The 14,461-nt window shown below is 37.5% G+C and overlaps 1 protein-coding gene across 1 annotated transcript in view; it reads left to right on the forward strand.

Annotated features, from left to right (window-relative positions):
* LOC122346756 (unconventional myosin-X-like) overlaps positions 1 to 14,461 on the forward strand; it is a 27,155-nt gene that overhangs the window by 3,571 nt on the left and 9,123 nt on the right. Inside the window, exons 3-24 of the mRNA XM_043241610.1 lie at positions 985 to 1,172; positions 3,274 to 3,411; positions 3,498 to 3,622; positions 3,751 to 3,764; positions 3,911 to 3,995; positions 4,676 to 4,779; positions 5,049 to 5,178; positions 5,306 to 5,424; positions 6,004 to 6,150; positions 6,241 to 6,341; positions 6,468 to 6,534; positions 6,623 to 6,715; positions 7,080 to 7,148; positions 7,677 to 7,759; positions 7,839 to 7,947; positions 8,234 to 8,314; positions 10,773 to 10,897; positions 11,739 to 11,853; positions 12,293 to 12,399; positions 12,475 to 12,699; positions 12,777 to 12,816; positions 13,271 to 14,203. Of these exons, the coding sequence (XP_043097545.1) occupies positions 985 to 1,172; positions 3,274 to 3,411; positions 3,498 to 3,622; positions 3,751 to 3,764; positions 3,911 to 3,995; positions 4,676 to 4,779; positions 5,049 to 5,178; positions 5,306 to 5,424; positions 6,004 to 6,150; positions 6,241 to 6,341; positions 6,468 to 6,534; positions 6,623 to 6,715; positions 7,080 to 7,148; positions 7,677 to 7,759; positions 7,839 to 7,947; positions 8,234 to 8,314; positions 10,773 to 10,897; positions 11,739 to 11,853; positions 12,293 to 12,399; positions 12,475 to 12,699; positions 12,777 to 12,816; positions 13,271 to 14,203 (3,198 nt within the window). The remainder of the gene's footprint in view (positions 1 to 984; positions 1,173 to 3,273; positions 3,412 to 3,497; positions 3,623 to 3,750; positions 3,765 to 3,910; positions 3,996 to 4,675; positions 4,780 to 5,048; positions 5,179 to 5,305; positions 5,425 to 6,003; positions 6,151 to 6,240; positions 6,342 to 6,467; positions 6,535 to 6,622; positions 6,716 to 7,079; positions 7,149 to 7,676; positions 7,760 to 7,838; positions 7,948 to 8,233; positions 8,315 to 10,772; positions 10,898 to 11,738; positions 11,854 to 12,292; positions 12,400 to 12,474; positions 12,700 to 12,776; positions 12,817 to 13,270; positions 14,204 to 14,461) is intronic.

Here is a 14,461-nt window from a genome sequence, read left to right on the forward strand (position 1 = left end):
ATATATACACATATATATGTATTTGATTCCAAGCACAGATTCAGTCACATAGATGTTAAGACAACAGTGCACCTCAGTTTTAAAATAGCAAGGTGTTTTGTTTTTTATTACAAGAATGACTGTATTTTTCCTGCACTAGAATAGAGAAGGGAATCCCGCCAGCCCATTCAGAGCAAACTGATAACACCTGTGACTCCATAAGAAGGCTTTCCCCTTCTGAGGACCACATACTGACAGCTTAATGTCTGCTTTAAAACTACTTACTCTACTGTACCTGTGTTTCCATCTGTCTCTCGCTGAATTACAATCCGACATTAATATAACTATAAAACGTACTGTGTAAATTCATCTAGATGATTTGACTGAACAAACCTAATAAACAAGAAGTGCAAGTTCATTTAAACTATCATCCTTTAAGGATTCGGTGGGAAAATGTTGATTTTGACAGACATTGCATTAAAAAAAAGACATTAGCACGAAAGTCTTTGCATTCTAGTGGTGAATCACTATTTAATGTTTCTTTCTTCTGCAAAATACAAAAGAAGATGAATTGAATGTTTCAAACTGTTTGTGTCCATATGATAAACATCAGCATAGTGTCCAAAATCACACAAATTAGCTTCATGTATGCACATGTATCCGTACACGCATGCAGTTTGTAGTTTGCATGATAAATTCAAATGTCATCTCCAATTGTACATTTATGAGCATATATACAGTATGGAAAGAGAGATGGAGTGTGTGACGAGTCATAAACTCACACGAACATTTGACCGTTTAGATGCCAATTTGCACTTATTTGGTATTCAAATCAAAACATCTCAACAACCAATCCAATCTATTTGCATCAGTGGCTTTAAAAAAGTTGGTAGTAGTCTCCAAACGTGCACACATGCTTGACGTGTTTATAAAATGTGGTTATTTACTTAATGAGTCTCTATTTTCCTTTTTTTTGCCTCTCTTCATTCCTCTATCTGTTTGCAGACGTACATTGGCTCTATTTTAGCAGCAGTAAACCCTTATCAGTGTCTGTCAGATGTATATGACGCCACAGCCATAGAGCGATACAGTCGACATCACCTGGGCGAAATTCCTCCTCACCTCTACGCCATCGCTAACGAGTGCTACAGATCACTGTGGAAACGCTCCAACAACCAGTGTGTGCTCATCAGGTGGGTTTCTGAATCGCATTGCACGTAAGGGTTAGTTCACCTCAAAATTAGAATTCTGTGATTACTCACCTTCACGTCATTCCAAAACCCGGAAGACTTTCGTTCATCTTCTGAACACAAATTAAGACCTTTTTGATGAAATCGTAGAGAAATCCAACCCTCAATAGACAGCAACGCAACGGAAATGATCCCAGATCCAGAAACTACATAGTAAATACATCGGTAAAACAGTCCATGTGACATCAGTGGCTCAACTTTAGTTTTGCGACGCTACTTTTGCGCATGAATACTTTTTTTTGTACAAAAATAACAATCTTCTACCCTGAGTTACATCTTCTGCCATTTTGGAGAGCGTATTTGACGCATTTTTTGCGTTCAGGGGGAATAAAAAAAAATATGCGGTTTGTTATGCCTAGGGTAAAGCATGCTTGTGCATTGTGATTCTTTCTAAAATGGAGGAAGATGTAACTCAGGGGAAAAGAATGTTTGGGTAAATTATGTTATTTTTGTTTTCCTTGTGCAAAAATGTGTTCAAACTGAATTTGAGCCACTGATGTCGCATGGACAGTTTTACCGATATATTTATTAACGTTACTTTTATAAGCTGGGAACATTTCAGTTGTGTTGCTGTCCGTGGAGAGTCAGATAGCTCTCTGATTTCCTCAAAAATATCTTAATTTATGTTCAGAAGATGAATGAAGGTCTTACGGGTTTGGAAGTAATTAATGACAGAATTTTCATTTTGGGGGTGAACTATCCCTTTAACTGGCCAGTGGTTTCTGCAGGATTCGTTTTAAGATTTTTACCTTTTGTGTTCTCATTTTTATTTAATTTAGTCTGAATATGAAGTCTTCTGCCTTGACCTTAACCCTCACCTCTGACTGCGAGAGGTCAAACTCATGGCTGTCTAACAGCACTCATTACACAAGCATGCAGAGGTCAAAGGTGCTAGACTGCTGTGTTTGTTCTCTGCACTGCAGATCTCTCATCGGCTTTACTGAGAGCTGACATAGAGAATACAAATTGGCAGAATACCTGACCGCCGTGGCCAAGCCTAGACTAAGAAAAACCCTGAGCATGTACAGACTCAGCAAACATGTGGACATTGATAGGGCTACCAAAAGAATACAGGCTTTTCTCTTACTGTGCAGAAATCAAGGTAGAAACTGAAGTGTGCTTCTTAAACTTGTGCTGCAACTACGCACAATACAGGAACGCTTTCTTCTGCCATTTTTGCAAACCACAACATAGAATTTCAATGGAAATCTAATACCTTCAAACTCCCAGACCTGCAGGATGAAACCACAGCGAGCACAAACAAGCCTTGCCTAATTAAAAGGGCAAGCGGCAGGACAAAAAACACAGAGCTGAAAGTAACTTTGCACACGGATGGAATACTTAATAGCATATTAAATTATTATATTAGCTTGTTAAATGTGTCTCATATATTTTTTTGCAAATCCCATAAAATGTATAGAAATTAAACAGCTCACAATTGACAGTAGTCTGAACACCTGAGAGTTTGCCCTAATTTGTGGAAAGTGTGTTAAATGCACCAATGTTTGGGATTGGTAAGGTTTTTTGTATATATTTTTATCTCAGTATGACTGCATCTATGTAACGTGAAATTTTATTGTACTTTAAAATAACTTTACATTTACTTTTTACTTATTAACTTATTTGATACAAAACTGAATTTTCAACACCATTACTCCAATCTTTAGAGCAGCATGACCCTTCATAAATTGTTCTATTATGTCAGCTTAGTGCTAAAGAAAGATTTCTTATTATTAGGAAGTAGGCTGCTTAATATTTTTTTGGAAATGGTGACATATTTTTCATGATTCTCTGATGAACCAAACAAAAATATATTTAATTCCACTTTTTATCAGTTGACCCCAAACTGGTACTGGTCCCAAACATTTGAAAAGTAGTGTGCAGTAAACTGTACCAGTAAATCTTCTTGTGTCTTGAAAGACTATTTGAAGAGCCAGAATGTAACTGCCCTCTGCTGGCAACATCTGCTCATTACAACCATTTTTGCTAATATTCATCTCCCTGTTTGTGTGTGTGTGTGTTTGTGTGTGTATGTCTGTATCAGTGGGGAGAGTGGAGCAGGTAAAACTGAGAGCACAAAGATGATTCTGCGCTTTCTGTCTGCAATGAGTCAGCAAAGTGTGGCGCTCTCAACTGCAAAGAGAGCATCATCTCACGTAGAGGAGGCCATTCTGGAGAGCAGGTTTGTACATATATTAAATAACACAAAACACTCTATATACAAAGTGTGCTCACTCTGATGCATTACCTGTCTCTCTGTCTTTCTAGTCCAATAATGGAGGCATTTGGAAACGCTAAAACAGTTCACAATAACAACTCTAGTCGCTTTGGGAAATTCATCCAGCTTCATTTCAGTCAGCATGGAAACATCCAGGGGGGAAGAATCACAGACTGTATCCTCTGTTTGTGCTTTGTTTTGTTATGTCATCTGTTAATTAATTTCTGTAGTTTTATTTCATTACCATTATTGTGATTGTGCCTCTTTCTGAATTTGCCTTGACTATATATTTTTAACACACAGACCTTTTAGAAAAGGTGAGTTTCTTACATTTTTTAAACTTTTATATGTATGATTCTGTGTGTGTGTGTGTGTGTGTGTGTGTGTGTGTGTTTGTGTGCATGATTTATGTGGGTCACTGATTATGTCTTTGTTGGACTCTTATTGTCTGTGTTTTTCTCAGAATCGTGTTGTGCGTCAAAATCCCGGGGAACGAAACTATCACATATTCTATGCTCTGCTGGCTGGAATCAGTGCAGAACAGAGAGGTGAGTCTGGGCAGTCTATATTGTCTTCAGATTTCAGTTTGAAGCCTCTTTTTAACCCCTGTATTGAGACTTATAATGTCTTGTCCTTCAAAGGTCCCTTATATAAGTATCACATCCTAAAAGGAACACATTACTTTTTGGAACAGGGCTCATTCTCCATGCAACTCCCCCAGAGTTAATAAATTGAGTTTTACCATTTTTAATCCATTCAGTTGTTGTTGTTGTTATTAAAAACATTAACAAAATTGAATGCATGAAACAAAGTGACTAACGTATTTCAGTGTGATTCAGTTTAGATGATGGGAATCTAAAATTGTTTAAAATAGATTTTTGCCATGTGTGGTTCTGTTTTCATATTCAGATTTCTTCCAGTGTGCAACCTATAAATAACTATAGTAATATATTTCATTTTAAATTAACTTCAAGCCATAAATCAAAAACAGAGGCGGATTAGAGATTACAGGTTTAGTGATGAGCCATATAATGTGCAAAACTGTTGTTGTTATTCATGGCTTTCTCAGTTTAGTCACCTAAGCCAGAGTTCACCTTCTGCTGATGTCACTGTCAAATGAGACAGAGAGGTCAAAAAGTCATAGTATCACAGTGAATCAGTGATGTTTGTGACATTGTATCAGTTTGTTTAAGATCTGTGTTTATCGCTCTCCCTCATTTTCTCACAGAGTCGTTCTCCCTTTCCCCTCCGGAGGGCTTTCACTATCTGGGTCAGTCAGGATGTGTGAAGGACAAAGCCATTAATGACACAGAGACTTTTCAGGAAGTGCTGGTAAGCCAGTCACAACATCACTGTATGATTACTCTAAAGTACATTAACACACACTCCACTGCTGTACAGCAACAAACTATTTTACTACTCTTTTCCCCCACATATAACTTTAAAGGTTTGTGGTCAGTGCTAATTTTAATGTTTTTGGAGAAAGTCTCTAATGCTGTATTAATATGTTTAAAGATACAGGTAAAACTGCAATATTAAGAAATATTGTCATTGCGATTTAAAATAACTCTTTATTTATGCTGATTGACTTTGTGTGTTAGAATGCTCTGAGGACAATGCAGTTTGGAGAAGAGAACATCAAGGAGGTGTTGAGGCTCCTTTCAGGAATCTTGCATGTGGGAAACATAGATTTTTTAACAGCAGGTGGAGCCCAGGTCTGCTCTAAATCAGGTACTCACTCCTCCACTTTCTGCTTTTTGTCCTCTTGATTAATTCATTCATGTATGAGTTGTTTACTGTAATCTGCTGGTGTTAATTGCTTTGCATTTATATTAAAGTAAAATATGTCTTCGTTTAGCTCTCAGTAAAGCTGGAGATCTTTTGGGTTTGGATTGTGCCCAGCTGGCTGAAGTTTTGACACATAGATCTATGATCCTCAGAGGAGAAGAAATCAGCACACCTCTAACTGTAGAGCAGGTAACGGGTGTTTCCCATTAAACATCAGAACTTAATTTCTTAACACAATATTTACAAAACCTTTCAGTGCCAGCATATTACTGTTAAGTGCAAGAATAATATTCAGAGATAAGCAGTTATCCGTATATATGATCAATCAAGCCATACCTGAAAATCAGGGTTGAAAAGAGGTGGAAAATTTTCAGGATTTTTTGGAAACTTTAAGAAATGTACCTGAATTTTTTTCTTTGCAACCCTAGTGAAAACAGCACAGATTTTATCAGAATACTTTTGAAATCACTAAAAACATGCCTAGAAACTCTCCCTCCCTCTAGAGGACTTCACATGTAAATGCATTGTATTAAAAACATGTCACCTTCCACACACGCTGTATGAATATAGCATAACTTTTAGTTGAAGATGAATATGAATAAATGTATAAAATCTAGAAATAAACAATATAAAAACAAGTTAGTGGAAAACTGAAATTGAACGCTACATATCACATTTTAATACATTTTAAACCTTAATTATGGTTAAGTAAATAATACATAGCTTTTGAACTCAGAATAACAACACTAATATATCTGTGTGCATCAGGCGGTGGACTCGCGAGACTCTATGGCGATGGCTCTCTACTCTCAGTGCTTCACTTGGATCATTCGTAAATTGAACAACCGTATCAATGGCAATGAAGACTTTCGATCCATCGGCATCCTGGACATCTTCGGGTTTGAGAACTTTGAGGTGAGAGTCATTACGTCGTGTTTATGACAGGTTTTAAGACGGTGGTCAAGACTAGTGCTATTTCTGCTTAATGTTCTTTCTTCCTCTCAGGTGAACCGGTTTGAGCAGTTTAACATTAACTATGCAAATGAGAAACTACAGGAGTATTTCAACAAGCACATTTTCTCTCTGGAGCAACTCGAGTACAACAAGTATGTCATTACTAATATACAAACGTAGACACTCAGCACGTCACCAACCAAAACACACTTCAGATTAAACTAACATGCATGGAAAACATCTAATTCTCTGCAAATTTTATTTCTTTGCGTTCAAAGAGAAGGGCTGGTCTGGGATGACGTCAACTGGATGGATAATGGAGAGTGCCTTGATCTCATAGAAAAGGTACACACACTAACACGGGCTCACTCAAAAACACTGTATACATTCTGACGTTTAGAGCTGAGTGTGTCTTTGCCTGTTTTCTCTGCAGAAGTTGGGTTTGCTTGCTCTTGTGAATGAGGAGAGTCATTTTCCTAAAGGCACTGATGACACATTGCTGGAGAAACTCCATAGCCAGCATTCTGTACGTCATTCACAGATATCACACATATCATCATTTTTCTAAAGGGCATCAGGTTTGCACACTGCAAAAACGGTTTATCTTGCTGAGTATTTTTGTCTTGTTTATAGTCAAAATATCTTAAAATGCTTAAATCAGCATACTGATAGGACTAAATTAAGTGCATTTTGCTTAAATCAAGTAAAATGATCTGCCAGAGGGGGCGAGATAAGCTGTTTTTGCAGTGCATGTGTGAGAGCTGTAAGAATGTAACCAGATGGTTAAAGGAGTAGCCTAAACATTTGATACACCACAGATTTGAATATTGGCCACCCTGAATGTTAACTGTTGTATAATCACTAATCAATATCTCTCTTCATCTCATTAGAGGAATCAGTTCTATGTTAAGCCTCGTGTTGCAGTTCATCAGTTTGGAATTAAGCACTATGCTGGAGAGGTACAGCAACCTGTCTATGTTTGATTTGGATTTGATTGCTTTGATTAATATACTTTTTATGATATACAGTAAATGTGAATTAGCAGTTGGTCATAAATCAAATGCAGTCTTAAATTGCAAAATAGGTGCAGTGTATATATTTCATAAAAGGTCATGTTTCATGATAGGTACAAGTACAGAAGAATGATTATTTATCAACACAAATGGTGTTCTATTGAATATGATTAAACAGACTTTTCATACAATGTCAATTGAATCAGTCGCTAAGTTGTTTTTTTAACAGTTTCGATATTTGTTATGAGAGACATTTTAGCATTTTTTTAGATATACGTTGCATTTGAATAAAGCCCTTTTTTGTTTAGTTTTTAGTACTTTTGTGTCGCAAATTTTTATTGGAAAAAAAATAAAGAAAAAGTGCTGGCATATATCATGTGTTATGGTATATAATGGAGAATGAGACAAAAATATGTTCAACATCAACATTGTGGGTGTCACGTCTCAGGTTAACATCCTGCTTTTTGTCTCCAGGTTGTGTATGATGTCAGAGGAATCCTGGAGAAGAACAGAGATACTTTCAGAGATGACATTCTCAACTTACTCAGGGAGAGCAGGTGTGTGTGTGTGTGTGTGTGTGTAGTTGTATAACTGTTCTCTGTGAGGTCATTTGTTCACATGCTTCTGTTCTCTCAGGTTGGATTTTGTGTATGATCTTTTTGAGCGAGTGAACACCTGGACTGGACAGGACACTGTCAAGTGCAGCTCAAAGTATCGCAGACCTACCGTGAGCTCTCAATTTAAGGTAAGAAACTTCAATAATGCTTTAGATCAGGTAAGAAAAGGCTCATTTTAAAAATAATAATGAAGCTAATGACATTTGATAGAATTTTGAACTTACACTTTCTCTCTTGAATCTTACTTTTCTGCAGAAGTTTCAAAACTTTTGATTTAAAAAGTGTACTGTCTGTTATTTTCACTAAAGAAACTATTAAAACTTCCTGGTCATCTTTCAGTTATTATAAACCAACTGAAAGTATTATAAAGCATTTTGACATTTTGTAACAGATTATTTATTTCTGTCTTCCCAGAATTCATTGCACTCTCTGATGTCCAACCTTAGTGCCTCCAATCCATTCTTTGTACGCTGCATTAAACCCAACAATAGCAAGGTATGTGTCACACACACACACACACAAGCATATAAACTTACTGAACTAAGTTTAAGTCACTTTGAGTTGTATTCAGGTTTGTAATTATTGTTGTTTCTTTTTTTTATTTTGACAATGCCAGTCATGTCTGGTCACATTTATGGGCCGAGTTCAAGTTCGGACATCTAAAACACATGCTGATTAGACACACACACCGTCAGATGGCTATTCTCTGTATGGCTGTTTATCTCTCTATGTTTTCATTCAGTAGTGACAGAAGGGGATTACACACCGTAAACTCTTTGTGAAGATATAAGACTCCTTTGAGAGATACACACACGCTCTGCACACATTTCTATTCAGATTGCGTTGGACCCAAGGCCATTCAACAGCCTGCCTATTAACTCTACAGCAGATGTCAGACTGCATGTGTGTTTTGTGTATGTTAGTTCCTCTTTGTTCAGTTGTTGAAGGTCAGTGCCGAGGTGTTAATGGGACACATCAATTCTGTTCCATTCTACTTTTGCAATCAGATTGGGCTTTAAACACATCAGTGCTGAAGTAAATCAATATGCAAATTTAGCCTTGTACAGAAATCACAAGTAAAGAGTGTATAGTGATATTTAAAAACAACATTAAAAAACACAAGCAAATTAATATAGTATAGTAAAGAAAATTATAATTGTTAAAAAACTAAATTAATAAACTAAGCCATAATTCCAAAGGTATGATTATCTATATAATGTACAGAATAATGAAGGAATAATTAAAATATAAAGACAAATTAAACAGGTACTATTGATAACATTTTTTGTCTGTGAATTTTCTTTTTTTTCTGTTTTTCTTTTGAAACTGATGAGTTAGAGTAGTAAATTACATTTAAATAAATATTAAAACAAAATTAATAATTTGTTAAATGACATCTGTCAAAATTAAATCTATCAAATATCAAATCCACTTCAAANCAAAAAAAAAAAAAAAAAGTAGTAAAAAAAAAAGTAGTAAATTACTGTTTAAAAGAACAACTAATATTAACAATTTAAAATAAATCTACGATATTTTGTTAATTGAATAAACTCATTTCTTCCTCTCTGTCTCATTCTATATATTATATTTTAGTTGTAAGTGTCTGTCTCTCTATTCGCTGTTCCCCCACTTTATTTGAATGTAAACAGCTGGGGTGACTTCTACCCCTTTTCTACCCACAATGCATTTCACTCCAGCACCCCCTCCCCCCTTAAACACAAATTAGCCCAGCATGGGTCCGATCCCCATGGCAACCAGCAGTGTGTGAATGAGAGCGAGAGGTTGGGGGAGTGTATGTGTGTGTGAGCTGACCAGTCTATCACTGGCTCGTGGTGGACATACACTCGCTCAGAGCTGCTGTTGGTCACAGGATGAGAAAGGACACTTTACTATACAGTAAGAGCTCATATATTATAAAAAGCAACCTTTTGTATGGTTATATTGTAGCTGTTGAGAAACAGAACTGATGTAGTGATGTTTAGACAGATGCTGAGAGTTTTTACAGATGTTTGAATATCTGTTTTGACAGAGTCTTCAATAATATGAGTTGTGAGATATCTGTTTATTTGTTGGATAATGAAGATGCTTCTCAGTTTTTTTGCTTAATAAACTGTAGATTTATGAAAGCACTATTTTGCACTATTAGTGTTGTTTGTTTCTTAAAGGGATAGTTCACCCAAAATGACATTTCTGTTCTAATTGATTCATCCTCTTGGTTTTCCAAACCTGTATGACTTACTTACTTTCTTCTATGAAACATAACATAAGAAATTTTGAAGAACTGTTTTTGCCCGTATAGTGAAAGCCAGTGGGATCCAAAACAACATTGGACCTCTGTGACTTTCATTCTTTGAAAAAACACATGTATCAAGTTTGGAACAACATATGCATGGCTAAATGGTAATTTTGGAGTGAACTATCCCTTTAATGTGTTTATATATTGGTAGTATTTGTTTTTCTGGCAGCCAATTAAAGAGAGATGTTGTCCCTCCCCCAATGAAGCGCTCTGACATTGATCCTGTCTGCGTTCTATGACTTGTGCTGCATGTATCAGTATGTTAATGTGCCTCTGACTATAATGAATGATTGTGCGAGTGTGAGTGTGTGTGTGTGTTGGTATTGACCTTGCTCTCACAGAGCTCATTCAGCACTCATCTCCTCATCTCACTTTCATTCTGGTTCATTCCTCCTTCCACAGAGATGACATTTAGAAGCGGGGATCACAGCGCCCCATTTCCGACCTCACCCCCACACAGGGTCACAGGTCGGGGGAGAGGGGGTGATGATGGCCCACTTAGTGTATTTTGAAGAATGAAACCACTCAAAGCTCAACCTATCTATATTTAAAAGCAGAATGAATCCAGCTAATTCAGATTTAGAACTTGTTTAAATAGAACAGTGGAGAAGCTGTAGTGTTTGAAATTGCTACAATGTTTCTGTCTTTCTTTTGCAGATGCCCAATCAATTTGAGCAGTCTGTAGTCCTCAACCAGCTGAGATATTCTGGGATGTTGGAGACAGTTAAAATCAGACGTTCTGGGTTTCCGGTTCGGAGAACGTTCAAGGATTTCTCTTTCAGGTTTGTACCCAAACACAATAAACTCACATATTCATGCTAAAAATGGATTTGTTCTGAAACGTTTTCATTTTGGTTTGTGACAAATAATTTTTTTACAACACCACTCCTGGCATAATTAAAGTCATTATTATTCTTTTCAGTTCATACAAGTCTTCTTTCTATGCAAATGAGACCAGAATGTGTCTTATTCACATAGTTCTAAACTGTTTGGCACCCTGAATTAACATTTGTGGTGTTACTTCTGCTTTTACTGCATTTCCTATTTTTATGGTAGCAGTAATTCATTGAATGATAATCAAATGATGGATGAGAGTGTTATAATTGGGCAGAAAGTCGAGCAGTGTTTGCATTCAAAAGTACGACTTAGAGCCAGGTCAGGTCAGTTTGATATTAAATTTGGATAAGTTTAAAATTGTTCCGTTGATGTGAAAAAAAAACATTTCCCAAATTTTGATCGCATGATGTGGCATCACTTCACGTTTTACGGTCACCATTGAAATCAATGGATTCACATTGTTTGTTGGCGTAAACTGTTGTGTTCACACTTCCTTATTGTAAGACATTTTTGCATGACAATTTCAAGGTGACATATCCTGACTTTTATAATCAGGTCCCCAGTGCATCAAGGAAAAAGCTCAGTTGCATTTAAAGAAACAGGCACCAATATTAGTGTTTCTGCTTCCACGCAAAATAGGCATTTCTAAATTAAATAATAAATGATCTGTAGGGTATTTTGTGCTAAACCTTCACAGACACATTCTGGGGACACCAGTGACTTGCATTTACACTTTGTTAAAACTGGCATAATATGTCATCTTTAATAACTTTTTTTTGTTGTCAGGTACTATGTGTTGATGAGGGGTTTGGCCTTGTCAGATGACCCAAAGGGGCGGTGCCTCCTCCTTCTGCAGCTTTACGACAACAGCAGTGCTGAATGGCAGCTGGGAAAAACCAAAGTGAGCAACATCATGCTTTCTGGATATTATTTTTGAGATTTGTGACTTTTGTTGGTAGCTGACATGAAATGCTTTATGCAGTTTTAACAGTTTCATCAGTTAATAACTAATAGAGAAAAACTGTTTGTAATATCTGTTGTCATTTTATCACAATTTAGGACCTTATAAAATAAGCTGTTATATGCAAAAGGTGATTTAAAATAATAAATAACTGGTGACCAGTTTTAGAATCTATGATTACATTTTTTCCATTTACATTCACAAACTTAAATAGTAATGCATCAGATATGAGAATGTTGAATCCTATAGTGAATAATCAAAGTGATTTTAGTGCAAATTAAGCAGCTTAAAATATAAAAACATCTAATTTATTGGTTTTGTACTCTGGATCAGTCATGACACGTTGTGAATGATGTCTATACATTGTTTTTTTTTTTAGGTGTTTATAAAAGAAAGTTTAGAGCTGCGGCTAGAGAAGCAGAGAGAAACAGAAGTGCTCAAAGCGGCTTCAATTATTCAAGCTCATATACTGGGCTACAGAGCGAGGTAAACACACTTACACATGCATATTCACACTTCCAGTTTGTGCCAACTCTCATGTACTCCCTCTGCTGGTTGTAGGAGGCAGTATAGGAGGTTGTTGCAGTGCATTGTTGTCATCCAGAAAAACTACCGCGCACTGTATTGGCGGCGGCGCTTCCAGATGACGCGCTGGGCCACCATCACCTTACAGAAGAGGCTCAGAGGGCAAAGGGCACGACGGCTCTACGTTCACCTTCTAGAGGAGAAGAGGAAGAGGGAAGAAGAAGAGAAGAGACAAAAGGAAGAACAAGAGGCACTGGAAAGGTAGGCCTTTATTATTATACTTATGTTTATGTTTTTTGGGTTTGTTTCTGATTTTCTTGCAATGTTTTTTTCATCAGAGAGAGACAGCGCCTGGAGTTGGAGCTCTTAGCACAAGCAGTTAGTGAAATTTCTGTTTATCTTCTGCCTGTCTATCTTTCTTTTGTCTATCTATCTATCTATCTATCTATCTATCTATCTATCTATCTATCTATCTATCTATCTATCATCTTTTTGTCTGTCCATTCATTTGTCTGTCTGTCTATTCATCTGTCTATCTTTTTGTCTGTCTGTCTATCTATCTATCTATCTATCTATCTATCTATCTATCTATCTATCTATCTAGTTAATCTGTCCATCTTTCTGTCTGTAAGTCTGTCTATCTGTGAAGAAACAAATAAGAAAAAAACTTCTTTGATATTAGTTTTCTAATTATGAAATACTACCACTGAAAGCAATGGTTATTATTATTTATTTAAATTGGTTAATTGTCCTTAACTACTGTTGGTTTCAACATTCTTCTACGAAATTCAAGTAATTGGGAAACACATTCTTTTCTCTTTGTTCTACACAGGCAGAGGAAGCTCGAAGATTAGAGGAAAAAACTAAACATGAGCAGATTCAAAATTTCTTAACTGAGACAGCCACACCAGACAGTATTGTTCCTGAGAGTATTCCACTTGAGAACGACCCACCTGAGAACCCTGAACCCTTCTCTATAGCGGAGAAGTTACTGGTAGAGCAGGTGTTTGGCGAGGTGTTCGGGGCAGAGACAAACCAGACATCACAGGTGGAGGAGATCTTGCGTTTAGAACGTGAGATCGAAGGTCTGCGGCGTCAGAAAGAGGCTCAGGAGCAGAGTTTAACTGCACAGTCATTGCATCGCCTGCAGTGGCTGCGTGATCAAGAGCTGCGCAGGCTAGAAGAGGAGGCCTGCAAGGCGGCGCAGCAGTTCCTCACCTCGCTCAACTTCGATGAGATCGACGAGTGTGTGCGTAACATCGAAAGCTCGCTGGGTGGGTCCAGTGGCTCACAGAGGGAGGTGGCCAGAGGGGAGGAAGATGAGGTGGATGAAGGTCTGGGAGTGGACGAAGACGGATTTAAAGACTCTCCCAACCCCAGCGAGCACGGACACTCTGACGGCCAGCGCACCAGTGGAATCCGCACCAGCGATGATTCCTCGGAGGAGGATCCTTACGCAAACGATCGTATGCCTCTGCCCCCTGCCCTGCCCATCATCACACCCTTGGCCTATCATGCTCCGCCCTCCAGCAGTGGCTCCACCTACTCTCACGCTGTTCAGGAAGAGGAGACGGAGCTAATCCCTCCCGATGAAGATTCAGATTATGATGCCGATGATTATGATGAAGGAGGCATCATCATGCGGCCTCCTAGCCTCCCGCCTCACAATGACCACTGGTCACGTGACCACCGCAGCTCTTTGGCAACCAGCACGAGTGTCAGCTCAGGGGCGTATCGCTTCAGCTCGGAGGGGCCACAGTCTTCTGTGAGTTTTTCCACACACATTCAATATGGTTCATTTCATGTAGATTCATGTAATAATTTGAGTGTTCCTGTAGAGCATATTTGTCAGGTATATTGGACAGTTGGAACTTAATGCATGTTCCAGGACTTATTGTATATGAATTTTCTGTGCATGTTGATGCATTGTATGCTTCAAATGCATTATTAAATGCATTCAAAATTCATCAATAATTAAATATAAAAGTTTCAATTGTAAACACACTGCTGTTCAATAACATTT

This window comes from Puntigrus tetrazona, chromosome 6 (assembly GCF_018831695.1).
Source record: "Puntigrus tetrazona isolate hp1 chromosome 6, ASM1883169v1, whole genome shotgun sequence".
Classification (NCBI taxonomy): domain Eukaryota; kingdom Metazoa; phylum Chordata; class Actinopteri; order Cypriniformes; family Cyprinidae; genus Puntigrus; species Puntigrus tetrazona.